Source organism: Lynx rufus, unplaced genomic scaffold (genome assembly GCF_022079265.1).
Source record: "Lynx rufus isolate CCGP_SWC_20201006 ecotype Redwood Valley unplaced genomic scaffold, mLynRuf1.p SCAF_4, whole genome shotgun sequence".
Taxonomy (NCBI): domain Eukaryota; kingdom Metazoa; phylum Chordata; class Mammalia; order Carnivora; family Felidae; genus Lynx; species Lynx rufus.
This window is the reverse complement of record NW_025814856.1, coordinates 21,388,873-21,404,561: the sequence shown is the minus strand read 5'-3', so window position 1 is coordinate 21,404,561 and position 15,689 is coordinate 21,388,873. Positions and strand designations below refer to the sequence as shown.

The 15,689-nt window shown below is 47.9% G+C and overlaps 1 protein-coding gene across 3 annotated transcripts in view; it reads right to left on the bottom strand.

The window, feature by feature from the left end:
* CACNA1D (calcium voltage-gated channel subunit alpha1 D) overlaps positions 1-4,156 on the bottom strand; it is a 303,968-nt gene extending 299,812 nt beyond the window's left edge. For all 3 annotated transcript variants that reach the window (XM_047094458.1, XM_047094459.1, XM_047094455.1), the window contains exons 1-2: positions 4,090-4,156; positions 1,852-2,161 (exon numbers count right to left, since the gene is read on the bottom strand). In XM_047094458.1, coding sequence (XP_046950414.1) covers positions 1,852-2,161; positions 4,090-4,156 — 377 coding nt within the window. The remainder of the gene's footprint in view (positions 1-1,851; positions 2,162-4,089) is intronic.
* Positions 4,157-15,689: the final 11,533 nt, after the last annotated feature.

Sequence of the window (15,689 nt, the reverse complement as noted above, 5' to 3'; positions counted from 1 at the left end):
ACTAGAAGGAACCCGTCACTTGGAAAGACAAACAGATCACACGTTGTTTAAAGATCTGTTCTCCAGGCTGTCCCGTTTGCAGGCAGGCTTCTCCCTGCATTGGCAGCCACATCCCCTAGTTCCTGTACACATGTGTCTGGCAATGCGGGAAAGGGAATCAGCAACATGATCCAGGAATTCACTCCGTACACATAAATCCCTATATACAAATTACTGTGCACGAAGAGAAACGGCGTCAGGCCTCCTACTTCACTCCACGTGAAATTAATGACCCCAGACAGGTCTCCGCTTACTCAGAGTCATGTCAAGCCAACCTCAGGAGGAGGAGACCTTTCTGCCAGAGTATAAGCATGCCTCCGACTCCAGCGATGCCACTGAGGCACCCCCTATGCACCTAGCTGGCTCCCAGCTGACACTGGTGTTCATTCTCAGACCAGAAAAGAACTTAAAGAGAAAACACATCCACGCAACCCCAGCTATGCGAGAGACACCGTAACTCCCTCTAGAGAAGAGACATCTGTTCTAAAAAGGAAAAACACACGAAAACCCCTCAAATCCTACCCTTGCATTTGGCTGCCCTCTCCAAAACCTTTCTAAACAAAGTTACCTCATTTTAACTTGCAGCCGTAAGCACAGAAAATAGCCAGCTAAGACAGAAGGCATGCAAATCGCTGCCTAGCTAGGTACTCAGATTATAAGGGGGTTTCAGCGCCACCTTCCAGCTGCTGGCCAACACCCTCCCTTTTTAGCCCGTCCACTCTGGGCGTGGTGGGCGAAGCCCCACATTCACACTCTTTCCTATGGTCAGGAGCTGCTCTGAGGCTCCTGTCAGCCCCAAATACACTTCTGGGAAAAGGAAATGCTTTGTTTTACCCAGACCAATGAATCATCTGACTAATTAGAAAGCCATTTGCTCAGAAAGGAGGCCTCAGTCAACCTTTTCTGAAGGGTGGCAGGAACTGGGGATTGGCCTCCAGATTTGGGGAAGGGGATGAGCAGGCCGAGAACCCTGGTTTTCCAAGATCTGGGACGTAACAACCATCCTGGGGCATCTGGAGTTCAGTTTTAAAAATACAAAGGAGACACCCAGAAATGTAACTCCAGTCCAAGGACCCAGACAGAATGTTTTATAAAGGCAGCAACTGCAAATTCCCCCACTGACAGACTGCTCTCTAACTCAGAAGGGCTCAGGAAGAAGAGGCGCACCCCAGCCTCTCCCTCCATACGCTCCCTCGTGCTCACGTTTCACATGCTTTTTTGGAACCTGTCAAAAGGAAATTCCGGGAAGTCATAGCATTGATGAGCACGCTGCTCCCTCCCTATGAAGCAAGCGTTCATATTTGTAGCTACCTGAACACTCAGAACCACCAGATGTCAGAGCTAGAAGCAACCTTAGTATTAGCCGGAGTGCCAGAAACAAATCCCAAACACCAGAACGAGAAGGTGCCACTCAAGGTCCAAAATGTATTTCTTTCCAGCAGAGTCTCATGCAGTCTTTTCATTTTAAGTCAGCATACCTTATCTGCAATAGGTTCAGTGTATGTCACTGCCCCCAAAAACAATGGTGGGTTTAAACCAAACATCTCGCGTCAAGTGACCAAAGGTCCATTTCGTATTTAATGAACACTCACACACACACGCACACACACAGCTAAATATACCCTCAGAGCAGCCCCTCGCACCCTGAGGAGACAGGAAGGTATACACGATGAAACCCTTTCCGTACAGCTTTTCTGTTGCTCCCATTCCAGACTGCTACAACTTTGTAAGTGCCATTTCAGAACGCAAATCCCTTTGAAGAACAGATGGTAAAAGAGAAAATGAGAAAGACTTCCCCCAAAAAAAGGATACTTCCATTCCACTATACTAATGCAGGCTCTTCGGATGGGGTTATTGAGTGATAAACAGAAAAGGGCACGGGCAGGTCGGCTGTTGGACGAGTTACCCTGTTTTTTGCTCTTGGCGTATTGCTGACGTTTTCTTTGGGAGAGAGATCCTACAGGTGGGGGTGCGGAGGTGCTCATAGTTTGGGCAGCCTTGGCCTGTCTAGCAGCATCGATTGCAGCTTGCCAAGACAGGACAGTTTGCTTGGAGCTATTCGGCTGAGAAGTTGGTCCTTCACCAGAAAGAGGGAGTCTGGTGCCTCTTGCATAGTTTGCCTCTGGGAAGAAAGAGAAAAAGAAAAATTAAACAAACAAAAAAACCGGTGAGAACCTAGTGTGAGAAAAAAGCAATGGTTGTCTCTCATCAGTAAGAGGGGAGGGGGATCGTCCCCATGTCTCCATTTTGAACCTCATGTCCTATTTTTCAGGAGCAGGAAGAGAAATCCACGCGCTCTGTGCAGAGTATCGGTGGCACAGGACCCACTGCTGCAATGGGGTGAATGCCTCTCTCCAGGTCTTCACAAGGCCTCCGCTCGTGCCTTGCTTCAGACTGAAGTCATCCCACACTTATTCCACCCTTTCTGACTTTTAAGACCCATGTATCTCTAATGAGTTAACAGATACGTACAACAGCTTTTCTCCAAAGTAACTACCACCATTACCAAAAGAAGGGGGGGGCAGTCCCAATAACTCAATAGTCTTAATCATTTTCAGGGTGTTACTCTAACATCTTTCCACAGCCACAAATGCATTTTTTTTTCAGCACAGGGGGGAAAAATCCTCCACTGGCACCAGGGCAATACCAAAAGCCCCATAACAAATATCTAGATTATGCACTGACACTTCCTGCAAATGAAAATTCATGATGCTTGGGACTCATTTCCTCCACAGGCTTCCGAAAACAGAAAACATCTTTAGGCCTTTTTTGCATTTTAAATTGCAGCCGCAGCAGCCAAGCCAGCATCCAGAGAAACAGTCAAGGCAGGCAGCTTGCACCCCTACACCTAGGAAAGACAGACTGGATTATGCCAGGGGCCCTAGAGGCCCAAGCAGGAAATCATCTCAGTGCAGGCTGACAGCCGCGGACACGCAGAACCTCCAGAGGACCCCATGTGCAAGGGCCCCTCTGATTTGGGGTCAGACCACTACCCAGGCAGGTCTCCCAGGCACGTGCCTACCTTGAGTCACAACCTCTTTACTGACACAGAAGTCAAAGTGAGAGTGGTGGCAAGGTAGAGAGATGGGCGTTTGCAAAACCAATTCTTGCTAATCAAAGAACAAGACAGAGTCAAAGGAAGCACAGGTCTGCCTGCCCAGCAGCCTGAGAAGGGGGGCACCGCGGGGGAGGGGGGCGTGCGGCAGACAGTCCCGAGCAGGGGAGGAGTTGTTCCCAGCCTTCCCATGGGAAGCGCTCTCTCGGGAAGGCTGTGAGCCCACTGAAGTCGTGGGGGGCGCCCTGGCCTCCAAGGAGGAGGTAGGAGGGCTGGCCAGAAGCAGGTCCAGCCTCCGTGGACCCAGCCGGGCTGGCGTGGCGGCTGGCTGCACGTGGTGCCCAGGCCGGGCTGGGGAGGGGAGCCCCACAGCGGCAGCGACTCCCCGGGCATTGCTAGGTTACCGACGTGTGCACACAGACGCTGGGAGCGGGAATACGCTCCACCCGACCCCCTGGCCGAGATTCCGAGACCCGGCCTCCCTCTCCAGGGGCGGGGTGTGCTTCACCCACCGTCGCGAAGAGGGAAACCGGGCAATCCTAGAATTTTCCGGATGCCACTGGAGACCAGGGGGCGGGGAAGGAACGGAAGGCGAGAAGAGGCTGGAAAGGGGGCTCGGGCTGAGGTCTAACAGCCACCCCCCCTTCCATCGCTCGGGAGCGTTGGAGGAAAGTTGAGCCCGAGGACACTGAACCCGAATCACCTCGTTCGCCACCCCTCCGGCGGCACAGTACTCCGAGGACTCCACGGCCGCCCCCACCCCACAAATGCAGAATTAACTCTGACATTCAAGGCCTGAAGGGGAGAACGGAGTGGCTGTCACGCATCTCCCCTTTCCATGTAGATGACACCGAGCTAGAAGCATCCTCTCCAGCCCCCTCAACCCACCCAGCGCATCAGAGACGGGAGGGGGTGGGAAGGAAGAGGGGGTGGGAAGAGGAGGACCATGACAAGGATTAGATTTGGCAGCGGGTGCCCAGGCTCTAGCTGCTCACCGTTCGCGTGGTCCGCTTGCTGCTGCCGTTGATGGTGCATGTTTTTCATCATCATCATCATCATCATCCACGAACATTTATTGAGCGCCTACTGTGTGCAGGGCACGGTGCTGGGCGTCGGGGCGGGGGGGAGGGACGGGTAAAGGGGTTACCAATAGGTTGGAGCCGCGGTCCCTGCCCTTATTGTGGCTTCAGCAGGGGGTGGGGAGGGACGGGGACAGATAGCAGAAAATAAGAATAATTTGTAAAAACCGCTCGCCACCCACGCTCCCTCTTTTTCAAAAATGGAGCAAAATAAACTTTTTTTTAAAAAATAAGATCAGATGTATATATTATCTTAATAATATATACATGTAATTTTTTTGCTGCAAAGGAGAATTGGCTTGGTCCCCTCCTCTAGCGGAGGGACGCCGCGCAGATGCCGGCCCGGCCGCCGGGGCCGCTCGGAGCGCCCCCCATGCCCGCCCGCCCGCCCGCCGCGGTGCCCGGTGCCCGCCGCCGCCGCCGCCCGCGCCGCCGCTGGCTCGGGACCGCGGGCGCCCGGAGCTCACATCCGGGGACGGAGGCGCTCGCTCGCTCGCTCGCTCCGCGCCCGCCGCGCCGCGCCGCACGCCGGCTTCGCCCTGGCGACGCTGCGCGCCCGCCGCCGCCGTCCCCTCCCTCCCCCCCGCCCGCCGAGCCTCCCACGGGCCGTGCCGCGCCCCAGGGGCCGGGCCCGGCCCGGGGCTGTCCCCGCTCTGCCCGCGCTCCCGGGGTGGCCGCCGCGTGGGACTCGGGGTGCCGCCACCCCGCCTGGCTCGGAGGACCCGCGGGCGCCCAAGGGTTAAGCGCGCTCTGGCCGCCGGCTGCCGCTTAACCCCCTGCGCGCCGCGGTGTGCTCCCCGCTCTCCCCCGACCGAGGCGGGCGGGGCCTGCGGAGCCCGCGGACGCGGGGTGCGGATTAACCGCACCTCCCCTGCATTTCTTCGGGGTGACACGGAGGAGGGCGCTGGGGAGTGCGACGCTTAGGCTGCCGCGCCCGCCTTAGCTCCCGGCGTCCTTCCCCTCCGCACACCTGGAGGAGGCCCCGCCCCCTGGGAGCACAGGTGCAAGCGGGCGGTCGTTGCTCGGTGCGGAGGGGCTCTGCCAGGCTCTCTCCACGCTCTGCGGCAGGGCAGGCGTCCCTCCCCCTTTCCTCTGGCTTTTTCTGGTTGCGGGGGGATGGTGGAGCCCTGCTGTCTGGAGATCATTCACTGCCCCCAGGTAACGGCACCTTGAGATCTAACCGGGTTTCCAGAGCGTGCCCCCTCCAACCTCTGCCCGGCGCTGGGTCTGGCGCCGCTGTTGGCTCAAAGACGCTGGCGGGGGTTGGGGGGGGTGGGGAGAGCTTTCTCTTTCTCTCTCTCCCTCCTCCCCCCACGAGTGTGTGCGGGTAGGTACTAGGAAGTAAAGGCCAAGGTCTTTCGAACAGCGAGTGTTGCTTAAAGGAGTAGGTAGTGCGCTAAACTGCTGACTCCCGTGTGGTAGCTGAGAAAAGTAGTTCGTTTCCTGGTACCTTCACTGTCTAGTGTGTGGGGTGGGGGTTTCTGCAAACGGCAGCTCCTGTCTAGAGGGGGAAATACTGTATCTAGTGGATGACTGATAGTTCTCATTTAACGTTGTGCTGGCTGTTTGGAAGAAGGGCTTCTGCTTTACTTCACAAGATTCGATTTATTTGCTTTTGTTCCGATCTGCATGTTCCTACGGCGTTTTAGAACGTTTGAGAACAGTGTCTTTAAAGCAAAAATAAAGCAAAAATCTCAGCGTGACTTGAGAAATAAGAAGCGTTTATGGGAAGGTGCTCCTTGGCCAAAGAAAGCATGCTGGGCATCTTCAATTGTTGGGGCCCCCTGGGGAGGGAAAGTGGGGACCAAACAGAAGGCTTTCCAGAGGCCTTCCTGAGACAGGCATGGGGACTGGAAGGATAAAAACAATCAGGCCCCTTGTTCTTTTTTCCTCTTGTGCTGTTGTTGTTTTGTTTTGTTTTGTTTTTCTTTTGGGAGACGTATAGAGACAGGGGAAGAGCCCTGTGGCCTAGTAGTAAGATAAAGCCGGCCTGGGTCACCTCATGGAAGGCTGCTTCTGAGCCCAAATCTGAAGGGACAGAAGACAGTTGCCTTCAAAGAACTTTCCAGCCACAGACCCCCGAGTGCTGACACAAATATAAAATTCACATGTTAATCTGTCACTTTGAGACTTCTAGGCCTAAAGCCTTGCCTCTAGAGACCTAACTCTGCAAAATCCCACCCTGACCTTTCCTCACGATTCAGTGCAGCCAGCACTCACAAGGCACCTGTTAAGAACAAGCTATAGGCTGGGGCGCCTCGGTGGCTCAGTTGGTTAAGCCTCCAACTTCGGCTCAGGTCATGATCTCATGGTTCGGGGGGTTCGAGCCGCACATCCGGCTCTGTGCTGACAGCTCGGAGCCTGCTTCAGATTCTGTGTCTCTCTCTGCTCCTCCACTGGTTGCAGTGTGTCCCTGTCTCTCAAAAATGAATAAATGTTTAAAAAAAATTTTTTTTTAAAGAACAAGGTCCAGGCTAGGTGTTGTTGGGACAAATCCACACTACATCCTCTCCCTCATGGAGATACAATCTAGTGAAGGAAGAAAAGTGCGTGTACATCTGTAACACCACGTGGAACATAGGAGCTGTAACAGGTATGAAGAAAATGCTACCCAAGCATCAAAGAGATTCATTATAATGGAGTAATTTGAGACGTTTTCATTTTTCACTGAAGAGATGGCATTCTGATTCTCAAAAACTGATGAGGGGGAAGGGGGAGGGGTGAGCTGATGGAGCACAGGGCAATTTTAGGGCATTGAAGCTATTCTGTATGCTACTGTAATGAATGTAGGACATTATGCCTTTGTCAGAACCCATAGAATGTACAACACAAAGAGAAAACGCTAATGTAAATGATGGACTTTAGTGAATAATAATGTGTCAACATTGGCTCTCAATGGTAACAAATGTACCACACTCATCCAAGATGTTACTAATAGGAGAAACAGTTGGGGGAGGCAGTATATGGGAACTCTGTACTTTCTCTGCAATTCTTCTGTAAACCTAGAACTGCTCTAAAAAAAATAAAGCCTATTAAAAAACAGGTGACTAATTTTATTGGGCATAAGTGGGGTAAGAGGAATGAGCTTTGGGGGAAGAGTGAAGGCAGGGGAGCCTGAAGCCCAGGATGGGATGTGTTTGAAAATAAGCAGGAGTGCAGTGGATTGAAGCACAGTCCTCGGAGGCTGGGGGAGGAAGGAGGCTGGGAGGAAGCAAAGCCAGTCGAAGAAGGCTTGCTGGCTTGTTAAGAAAACCAGATTTATCTTCTCTGCAGTGGGAGCCAGTGGTGTTTAAGCTGAGAAGTGACGTGATTATATTGTGACTTGGGTCTCCAGGTTTTACACTTTAGATATTAAGGAGTTTATGGAATTTGCATTTTTAACATTATCCCATCCCAGCTTCTGAGCCCCATCTTGCCAATGTCTCCAGTGAGTTTTGTTTTTTGTTTTTTGTTTTTTGTTTTTTTTGGCGGGGGGGGGGGGCTTTATTCAGCACAGCTCTGAATGCTTTGGCCCACAGGTAATTTAAATATTTATATTCCCATACTAATGTGAATTACGGAATAAATAAATAGTGGCTAGTATTTTGTGAAAGGCCTCCTATCCCAGACACTAGTATAGCTATTTTACACATATGAATTTATGTAATTCTCATAACAAGCCTAGGAGACAGGGCCCACTGACACCCTCATTTTACAGATGACAGGACCAAGACACTGAGGAGTTAAAGCGCTTGCCCAAAACCACACGATTATTTGGTCTCTGAGACAGTAAGACCCCAGGAAAGGCTAGAATAAAAAATTTCAGCTCCAGATCACCCACATGTGCTAAGACCCAATTATGTCACAAACATACTATTGTGGGGCTTTAATCCCCATGCCCTTATACATAAAACACTCCCATTTAAAGGCACCCAGCGGACATTCTGGAAGTGGTTCCCTGCATGTGCTTTCTTTCAAAAAACTTTGCTGGTACCCCAGTCCAGAGCCTCCCCCCCCTCACACCCCTGGATCCCTAACTAGATGCCCCACCTCCACAATAATCCATCCTGTGCTCAAAAAACGCCATGTCACTTCCTTAACCAAAAAAAAAAAAAAAAAAAAATCTGGTTCCTCCTTCCTTCTACGGCCAAGCTAAAATCCTCTGACCAGCTTTCAACCTTATCACCTCACACCGTTCACCTTCACCATGGTCAGCAGTCTCATTAGGCCGTGGACATGCTGTGCTCATTTCTGACTCTCTGCTCTGGCTCCTGTTTATTCGCTGACCTGAAATCCTGCCTTGCTGACCTCTAGCTAAACTTTCCCTACTTAACAAGTCCCCAGGAAGTCCCTGCCTCCTCCCAGAAGCCTTCTTTGATTTCTCCAGCCACTGCAAGCACAGATGCACCCACCTCTGCTTCCACCTCCCTGTCCCTAAAGGCCTAACAGCACCCGGTTATCCCTTTGGTTACATACCTTCTCGTGTCCTGTTTAATTACTTCTTGGCTATAAATCCTGTGTCTCCAACCACGGCGCAGGTCCTTAAGCAAGGATCACCTCCTTAACCCCCTCCCTCCACTGCCAAGTGTTCTGCTCACAGCAGGCACTAAATACACTGATTCGTCTGTCCTGGATCATAAAAGCCCACAGATAGCACTAGACATTGTCAGCTAATATTTACAAAAATCCAATACGTTTATGGCAGGACACTTGGCCCTTAGATAGTATAACAGATAGATAGTATTGTATATAATTTTCCCCTCCGTTCATATATATATATACATATACATATACATATATATATGAACGGAGGGGAAAATTGGGTCCTTGGCACTCTAGGAATTCTAATTAAGGAAAATAAACAAACAGATTCTAAAGACTAGATGCAGAATACACCTTTAAACAAACTGAAGTTGGGTCTCAATGAGTCTCTCCATCCTGAGGCCTTCATGCTAAGATAAGAGCTGGGACACAACAACCACCAGATGAAGGTCAGGACGTGTGTTCCCGGTAAAGGAACCAAAAAGGCCAGGCAGAAGAATCCAGAACATGTGCACAAATCAGTAAGGTGGTTAGGCTGGTTCCTGGGGGTACTTCGGAGATGGTGATGATAAGTGAGGTTGCAAAGACAGGACAGAGTGGGATTGCAGAATGTCCCTAATATCTGGTTCACCAGTCCAGGTGTCGTCCTGTAGCCCAGTGGTTCTCAAGATCTTTGGTCTCGGGACAACTTTACACTCTTAAAAATTACGGTAGGCCCTAAAGAGCTTTTGCTGTGTCAATTTTGTCTGTTGGTATTTACCATATTCAAAATTCAAATGGAGAACACTTAAAAATCACTTATGGTTCCCTTTTAAATAACGTTACCATTTTTTCACACTTTAACATGTTAACATTTTTGAAAAGAAAAGTAACTGTATTTCCCAAAACCAAATAGTGGGAAGCATAGTATTGTTTTACATTCCTGCAAATCTCTTCCCTGTCTGGCTGAAAAGACACCTAGATTCTCATACATTCAATCTGTAGGGATAGGATGTTGGGTTGAAGTATATGAAAAATATCCAGCCTCATACAGGTCTCTGGTTGGAAAAGGGAGAACTGTTTTAATAGCCCTTTCAGATAATTATAGATATTCCTCTTGGCTATGACATTAAACTTGACTTTTAAAGGTTAGTTGAAATGTGGAATTTGAAACCAGATCAGTGAAACTTCTCATACTATTAAAATCTATCAGTTTATGTTGTACTTTGAATGGATCTTGTTACTCGTGCATAATTTGGTAACATCATGCATTGGTCATTTGGAAAATATTGGCTCTACTGAGCCCCAGAGACTTTCCAAATGTTGACACATTTCATTATACAGTATAAAAAACCCCACATTCATTGTTATCACCACCAATCTCATCAGAAAGTCTTTAAATATTGGGAAGCTGTCAAGCTCTCAGTGGTAGATAGAAGTTTTTCAAAGTTCTAGTTTTCACTTGAAAGCTCAAATTTTATAATTGGCACAAACACTGTCAAGTTTTTTCTTTGAGGTGACTGGCTCACTTCATTTTCAAGAAAATATCTGCCAAAAACTTAGGTATAAATAACCAAAATTTGTCAGTAAAAATGGTGTTCCGTGAAAAAGCAACCCGCTCTGCTCCCACCTCAAACCTTCACAACCTAAGACGACCATTGTATGCAGCAGTAGGTTTTATGCATCTGTCCTAATTTGTCACCCAGAATATTAAGAAGACATCTACAGAAGGGTTAAGATTTAATAAAACTAATAATTTGTACCTGCTTCGTTGAGGAGATTCTTAAGTAAAATAGGCAAATATAGACACTGTGCATAATGCAATGTCCACCGGTATACGTTGATGTCACTGCCTTGATTCGTATTAAAACACCAGCAGTTTTAACTACTCCTGGATTTGTACCATTGGTGCAAATATCAACACACAGAAGAGGCAAATAAGTCTTAGCGTTACTATGAAAATAGATCTGACCTCAAAGACCCCTTGCAAGGGTCTTAAGCTCCCGCAGCTGGAATTACTAGACAAGATACAAGATCCTCAAATGTTTTGCAGGACATATTGATACCAAGAAATTATTTTTTGTTTATTTAAAATTCAAACTGAATGGGGTATCCCATATTTGTAAGGTAACCCTACAACCTTACGTCTAGGCATCCATAGACCACTCCTTACAAACAGCTACTGTGGGGCCATTTGGGAGCAGAGAAGGAATATCAGTTGTGCTTCATGAAAATAGCTCTAAAGATAGATCAGAAGGTGGAAAGATTCCTTGGTGCAGGAAGCTCTGATGTTACTTTTTTTTTCTTTTTCTTTAAGTTTATTTTGAGAGAGAGAGAGAGAGAGCAGGGGAGGGGCAGAGAGAGAGAGAGAGAGAGAGAGAGAGAGACTCTCAGGCAGGCTCTGCACTGACAACACGGGGCTCCATCTCAGGAACCGAGATCATAACCTGAGCCAAAATCGATACTCGGACGTTTAACTGATTGAGCCACCCAGGCGCCCCTCTGATGTTCCTTCTTAAGTGTAGTTATCGAGAGAGGCAATGTTATTCTAAGCCTGGGCAAGGAAAACAGAAAAACCATACCAAAAGCAACTCATCATTCTAGCCTACCTAGCCACCCTCCTTCCAACACCACTCCTCCTCCCACTATCAGGACTTCTTGATTACAACAGACTTAGCCCCCACCCCACACGATTTAAAGACCTTACTTCTTGCTTTCGCCAGATGGAAAGTAGAGGCCAGCTGGTCTTTATCCTTCATCAACTAACTCTTCACTTGAAGAGCAGGATTTACATTTCACATCAAACTAAGTAATTCCTGTTCCTCTAACTGGTTCATTCCCATCCCCCTTGACCCAATTCTTAAATCTTATCTACGATTCTCTGATGCACTAAATCCTCTCCATTTCCCCAGTTGGGAAATCCTGGAGGAGTCTAATGTACACAGTCAACACCCCATTATCCACACTGACTGAAGGAAGCAGTGAAGGGGGCAAGTCTTAAGTTTCCCATCTGTGAAGTAAATTGGGTTATAAAACATGATCTCTAAAGGTTCTTGCCATTCTAATATGATGTATTGGACAGCCTAGATTTTGGAGTCAGATTGATAAGGGGCTCAAATCCTGGCCTTGCTGACCACTAGCTATGTTATTTGGGGAAGCCATTTACCCTCCTGGGGTAATATCACCTGTCTTATTGATTTATTGCAAAGATTTAAAACACTGTTGTAGAGCCTCTGACACATACCATCAAGTTGAATCATATGCCTTATATGAATTCAAGTACATGCAGTTACAGAGAGAGAAAGGAAGGGAGGGAGGGAGGACACCATTTAAGTATACTATCAGGAGTCCACCGTTCCTCTACTTGGTCTTAGTTCTTACCTTTATGCCTTGACTTACCCCATTACTATCAATCCACCATAGTGGCTGTCCTTTTCCTTAACAGCATCCTGTCATTCAATATAGTCCCAAAATAACAGAACACAATTGGGTTTTTTTTAATAATCTATGTATTTTTGCTAAATTTTAATTACTCATACATGCTTTAGTATGTAAGATTTAACAGTCCCTATTCATAACCCCAAACCAGATAAAGTAGAAGGATGGAGATAATAGTAAAATACGTATTTACATACACACACTGAAGTGCAGCCCCATGGCCCGTGCTGAATGTGGAAGTGAATGCGCGCGCACACACACACACACACACACACACACACACACACACACAACATTGGGTTTAGTCAACAGCACTGCACAGCCACCTCCCGGTTAAAAGCATTAGCTAACCACTGGAAATAAAACTGGTCTGTTCACACACTGTGATGGAAAAATAACACAAGTCTGCATCTAATCAACCACAAGAGCAAATTTATGAGGACAGGAAGTCGGGAGATTCAGAGTCAATAAACGTCAGAAATTTTATAGTTCGAACATTATAGTTTCCTTTCTGTTTCTTCAGAGCAGTTGTTTAAGTATTCCATTCACAAAACAAAAACTGAAATTTAAATGGCACCAGCAACTGTCAGACCTGGCAAGATGTATACAGTTGACCTATTTCGTTCCTTACTTTAAGAAAAAAATCTAAGTCATGAATCCTTGGTACTGACAAGTCTCTTCAACTTTCAAATCAATGTTTTTGGTGAATCTTGAGTATCAAATAATAAAAATATTAAGAATCTTCGGGTTATCAATTTTACCCGTAAAACCTTTAGAAACAAGCAGCACAAATCTTGAGTGATTTGCACCCCCTTAAGTCCCCTACAATTAACAAAGTGGAGAATACTCGGCCAATTTAGGAATAATTTCTTTTTGTTTGACAAAAAGGCAATATAAAAACGCAGTAACCTCTGCTTAGTTTCATGATCACAGTCATAAACAGTTGCTAAAATTTGGAATTGGGGGTGCCTGGGTGACTCAGTCGGTTGAGAAACCGACTCTTGATTTCAGCTGACGTCGTGATCCCAGGGTTGTGGGACGCAGTCCCCTGTCAGGCTCTGTGCTGGCAACATGGAGCCTGCTTGGGATTTTCTCCCTCTCCCCTGCCCATGCACACTCTCCCTCCCTCTCTCTAAAATAATTTTTTTTTTAATTTCTTTAAGGGGCACCTGGGTGGCTCAGTCGGTTAAGCATCTGACTTCAGCTCAGGTCTTGATCTCGCAGTTTGTGATTTCCAGCCCCGCATCAGGCTCTGTGCTGACATCTCTGAGCCTGGAGCCTGCTTCAGATTCTGTCTCTCCCTCTCTCTCTGTCCCTCCCCTGCTTGTGCTCTCTCAAAAATAAATAAATTTTTAAAACTTTTAATTCCTTTAAAAATTGAAATTGGACCTTGCTTTTGAAAATTTGATAAAATAGCCAGATCTTTTATGGGTGCCTGGGTGGCTCAGTAGGTTAAGTGTCCGACTCTTGATTTCAGCTCAGGTCATGATCTCATGGTCCGTGGGCTCGAGCCCCACTGACAGTACAGAGCCTGCTTGGGATTCTCTTTCTCTGCCCCTCCCCTGCTCCTGTGCGTGCTCTCTCTCTCTCTCTCTCTCAAAAGAAATAAATAAACATTTTTTAAAAATTTGGCCAGATCTTTAAATATCCTAGGTTATTAGAACATACGCACAGGAAAAAAATATGCCCCTTTTTAAAAGGTTCCAATTTGAGAAACTTTTATAAATGAAGAGGAACATTGCAGGAGCCAAAAATACTTATTTGAAGAAGACTCATTATACAAACTTAGATAACTCACTAAGGATTATCTGCTTCGTGTTCTAATAACCAGGTTGGCACTGTATCACATCCAAAAATATGGACCTTCCCCTTTGCCAGTTTTATCTTTTTTTTTTAGGTTGCTATTTTTAATGTGTGTTTATAATACACTGAAGACATCTTAGTCAATCACGTATTGAGCAAAATAACCACCACGGCAGGGAGTCACACATGGTAGTCTTTATTGTCAACATGTCTTATAAAACCAAATAAATATTTGTTAGTGTTCCATTTTGATAAATACAAGAAACACATGGGGCTGAAAGGGAAACATAGCAAGCGCTCCATACTTTTTCAAATACTGACACTAGGCTAATGGTAAATAACAAAGAATGCCAGGGCAGATGGGAGGGTTTTTGCAAACACACCACATCAGAAACAGACCAGACCTTTGATGTGGCAGAGTAAAACCAAGGAGCTAACAGACAGAACATTGGACATCTTTTCCCATGAAGCTCAATGTGTAAGTGGTATGAAAGGCCTTTCGGTTTCTTAACTTTCTACCCACAGCTTGCTCCCCTTCCCTTCCCTTCCCTTCCCATCCCGTCCCGTCCCGTCCAGTCCCGTCCCGTCCTGTCCCGTCCCGTCCCCTCCCCTCCCCTCCCCTCCCTTCCCTTCCCAAGGCTTCTCCTTGGCTTCCTTTCCCAGACCCTGCCTGACTGGGCTCCTCTCATCCCTTAGAGACCTTCCTTCTTGGAAGGTTCTTCCCCTCCTCACCCCACCCCCAGCCCTTTCACTTTCCCTCTCCAAATATTTCTCCCTAAATCTCCAGAATACCCCAATTATTATAGCTCGCTGTAGACTGCTGAAGGCAAAGGGAATGAAAAGAATCCTACAGAAGGAGTTGGAAGGTTGAGGTTCTCGTTCGGACCACACTTCGCTGACCTCCTACAACTTGGCAATGGTACGCGTTAGAACCAGAGAAAGGGCAAGAAGAGTGACAGGCTCGGAATCCCAGCTCTGCTCGGCGCCAGTGGGGTGACCTTCAGCAACCACAGACCTCCTGAACTTGCTTCTCCATCTGGGAAGGACCTACCTCACACAAGGTGGCAGAGGGCCACGGGAGACTGGTGTGGGAAATACAAAGCATGGGACCCACGGCTTCCCCGATGCACTTCCCGAAACAGCAGCAGCAGCCTGCGCCTCGGTGGCTGCGCCCAAGAACTTGTTAGAAATGCAAACTCTTCAGCCCACCCCAGACCTACTGAATCACAGAGTCTGACGTGGGGCCCGGCGCTCCGTGTTTTAACAAGTCCTCCAAGTGATTCTGATTCACACTGATGCTTGAAAAAACACCGCGCCATACAGATGAACTGGCTTTCGTGAGATTTCTTCTGGCTGAAGCTTTCTCTGGTTCCGGGGAGATTCTGCCAGTGTGATAAATGCGAATACCCCTGTGTCGCAGTGGTACTTCTCATGTGAGGAGCACACCAGCTCATTCTCCTCTGTGCTCCTCTGGGTTCCCACAAAATCCTGGCAAACTCACGCAGTTGGGCCCATTTCAGGGAATCCCAGAGCCCTGATGATGTGGATCGTACAATTTATGATGTCTTTGAGGGCTGGGAAATATTCTACCACCAGGCCAGCCCAACAGCTTGATAGAAGCCAGTGCACTACAGTTTCAAGGATACCAGAAGAATCTAATCCTGCACATTTCCACCCACCGCACTGGTGCCAGAAATCCCATCATTACAGCCTGAAGCTTTAGTCCAACACCGAGAAGCCACTATCGCTGGAAACATCACAGGGAGCCCTTTACC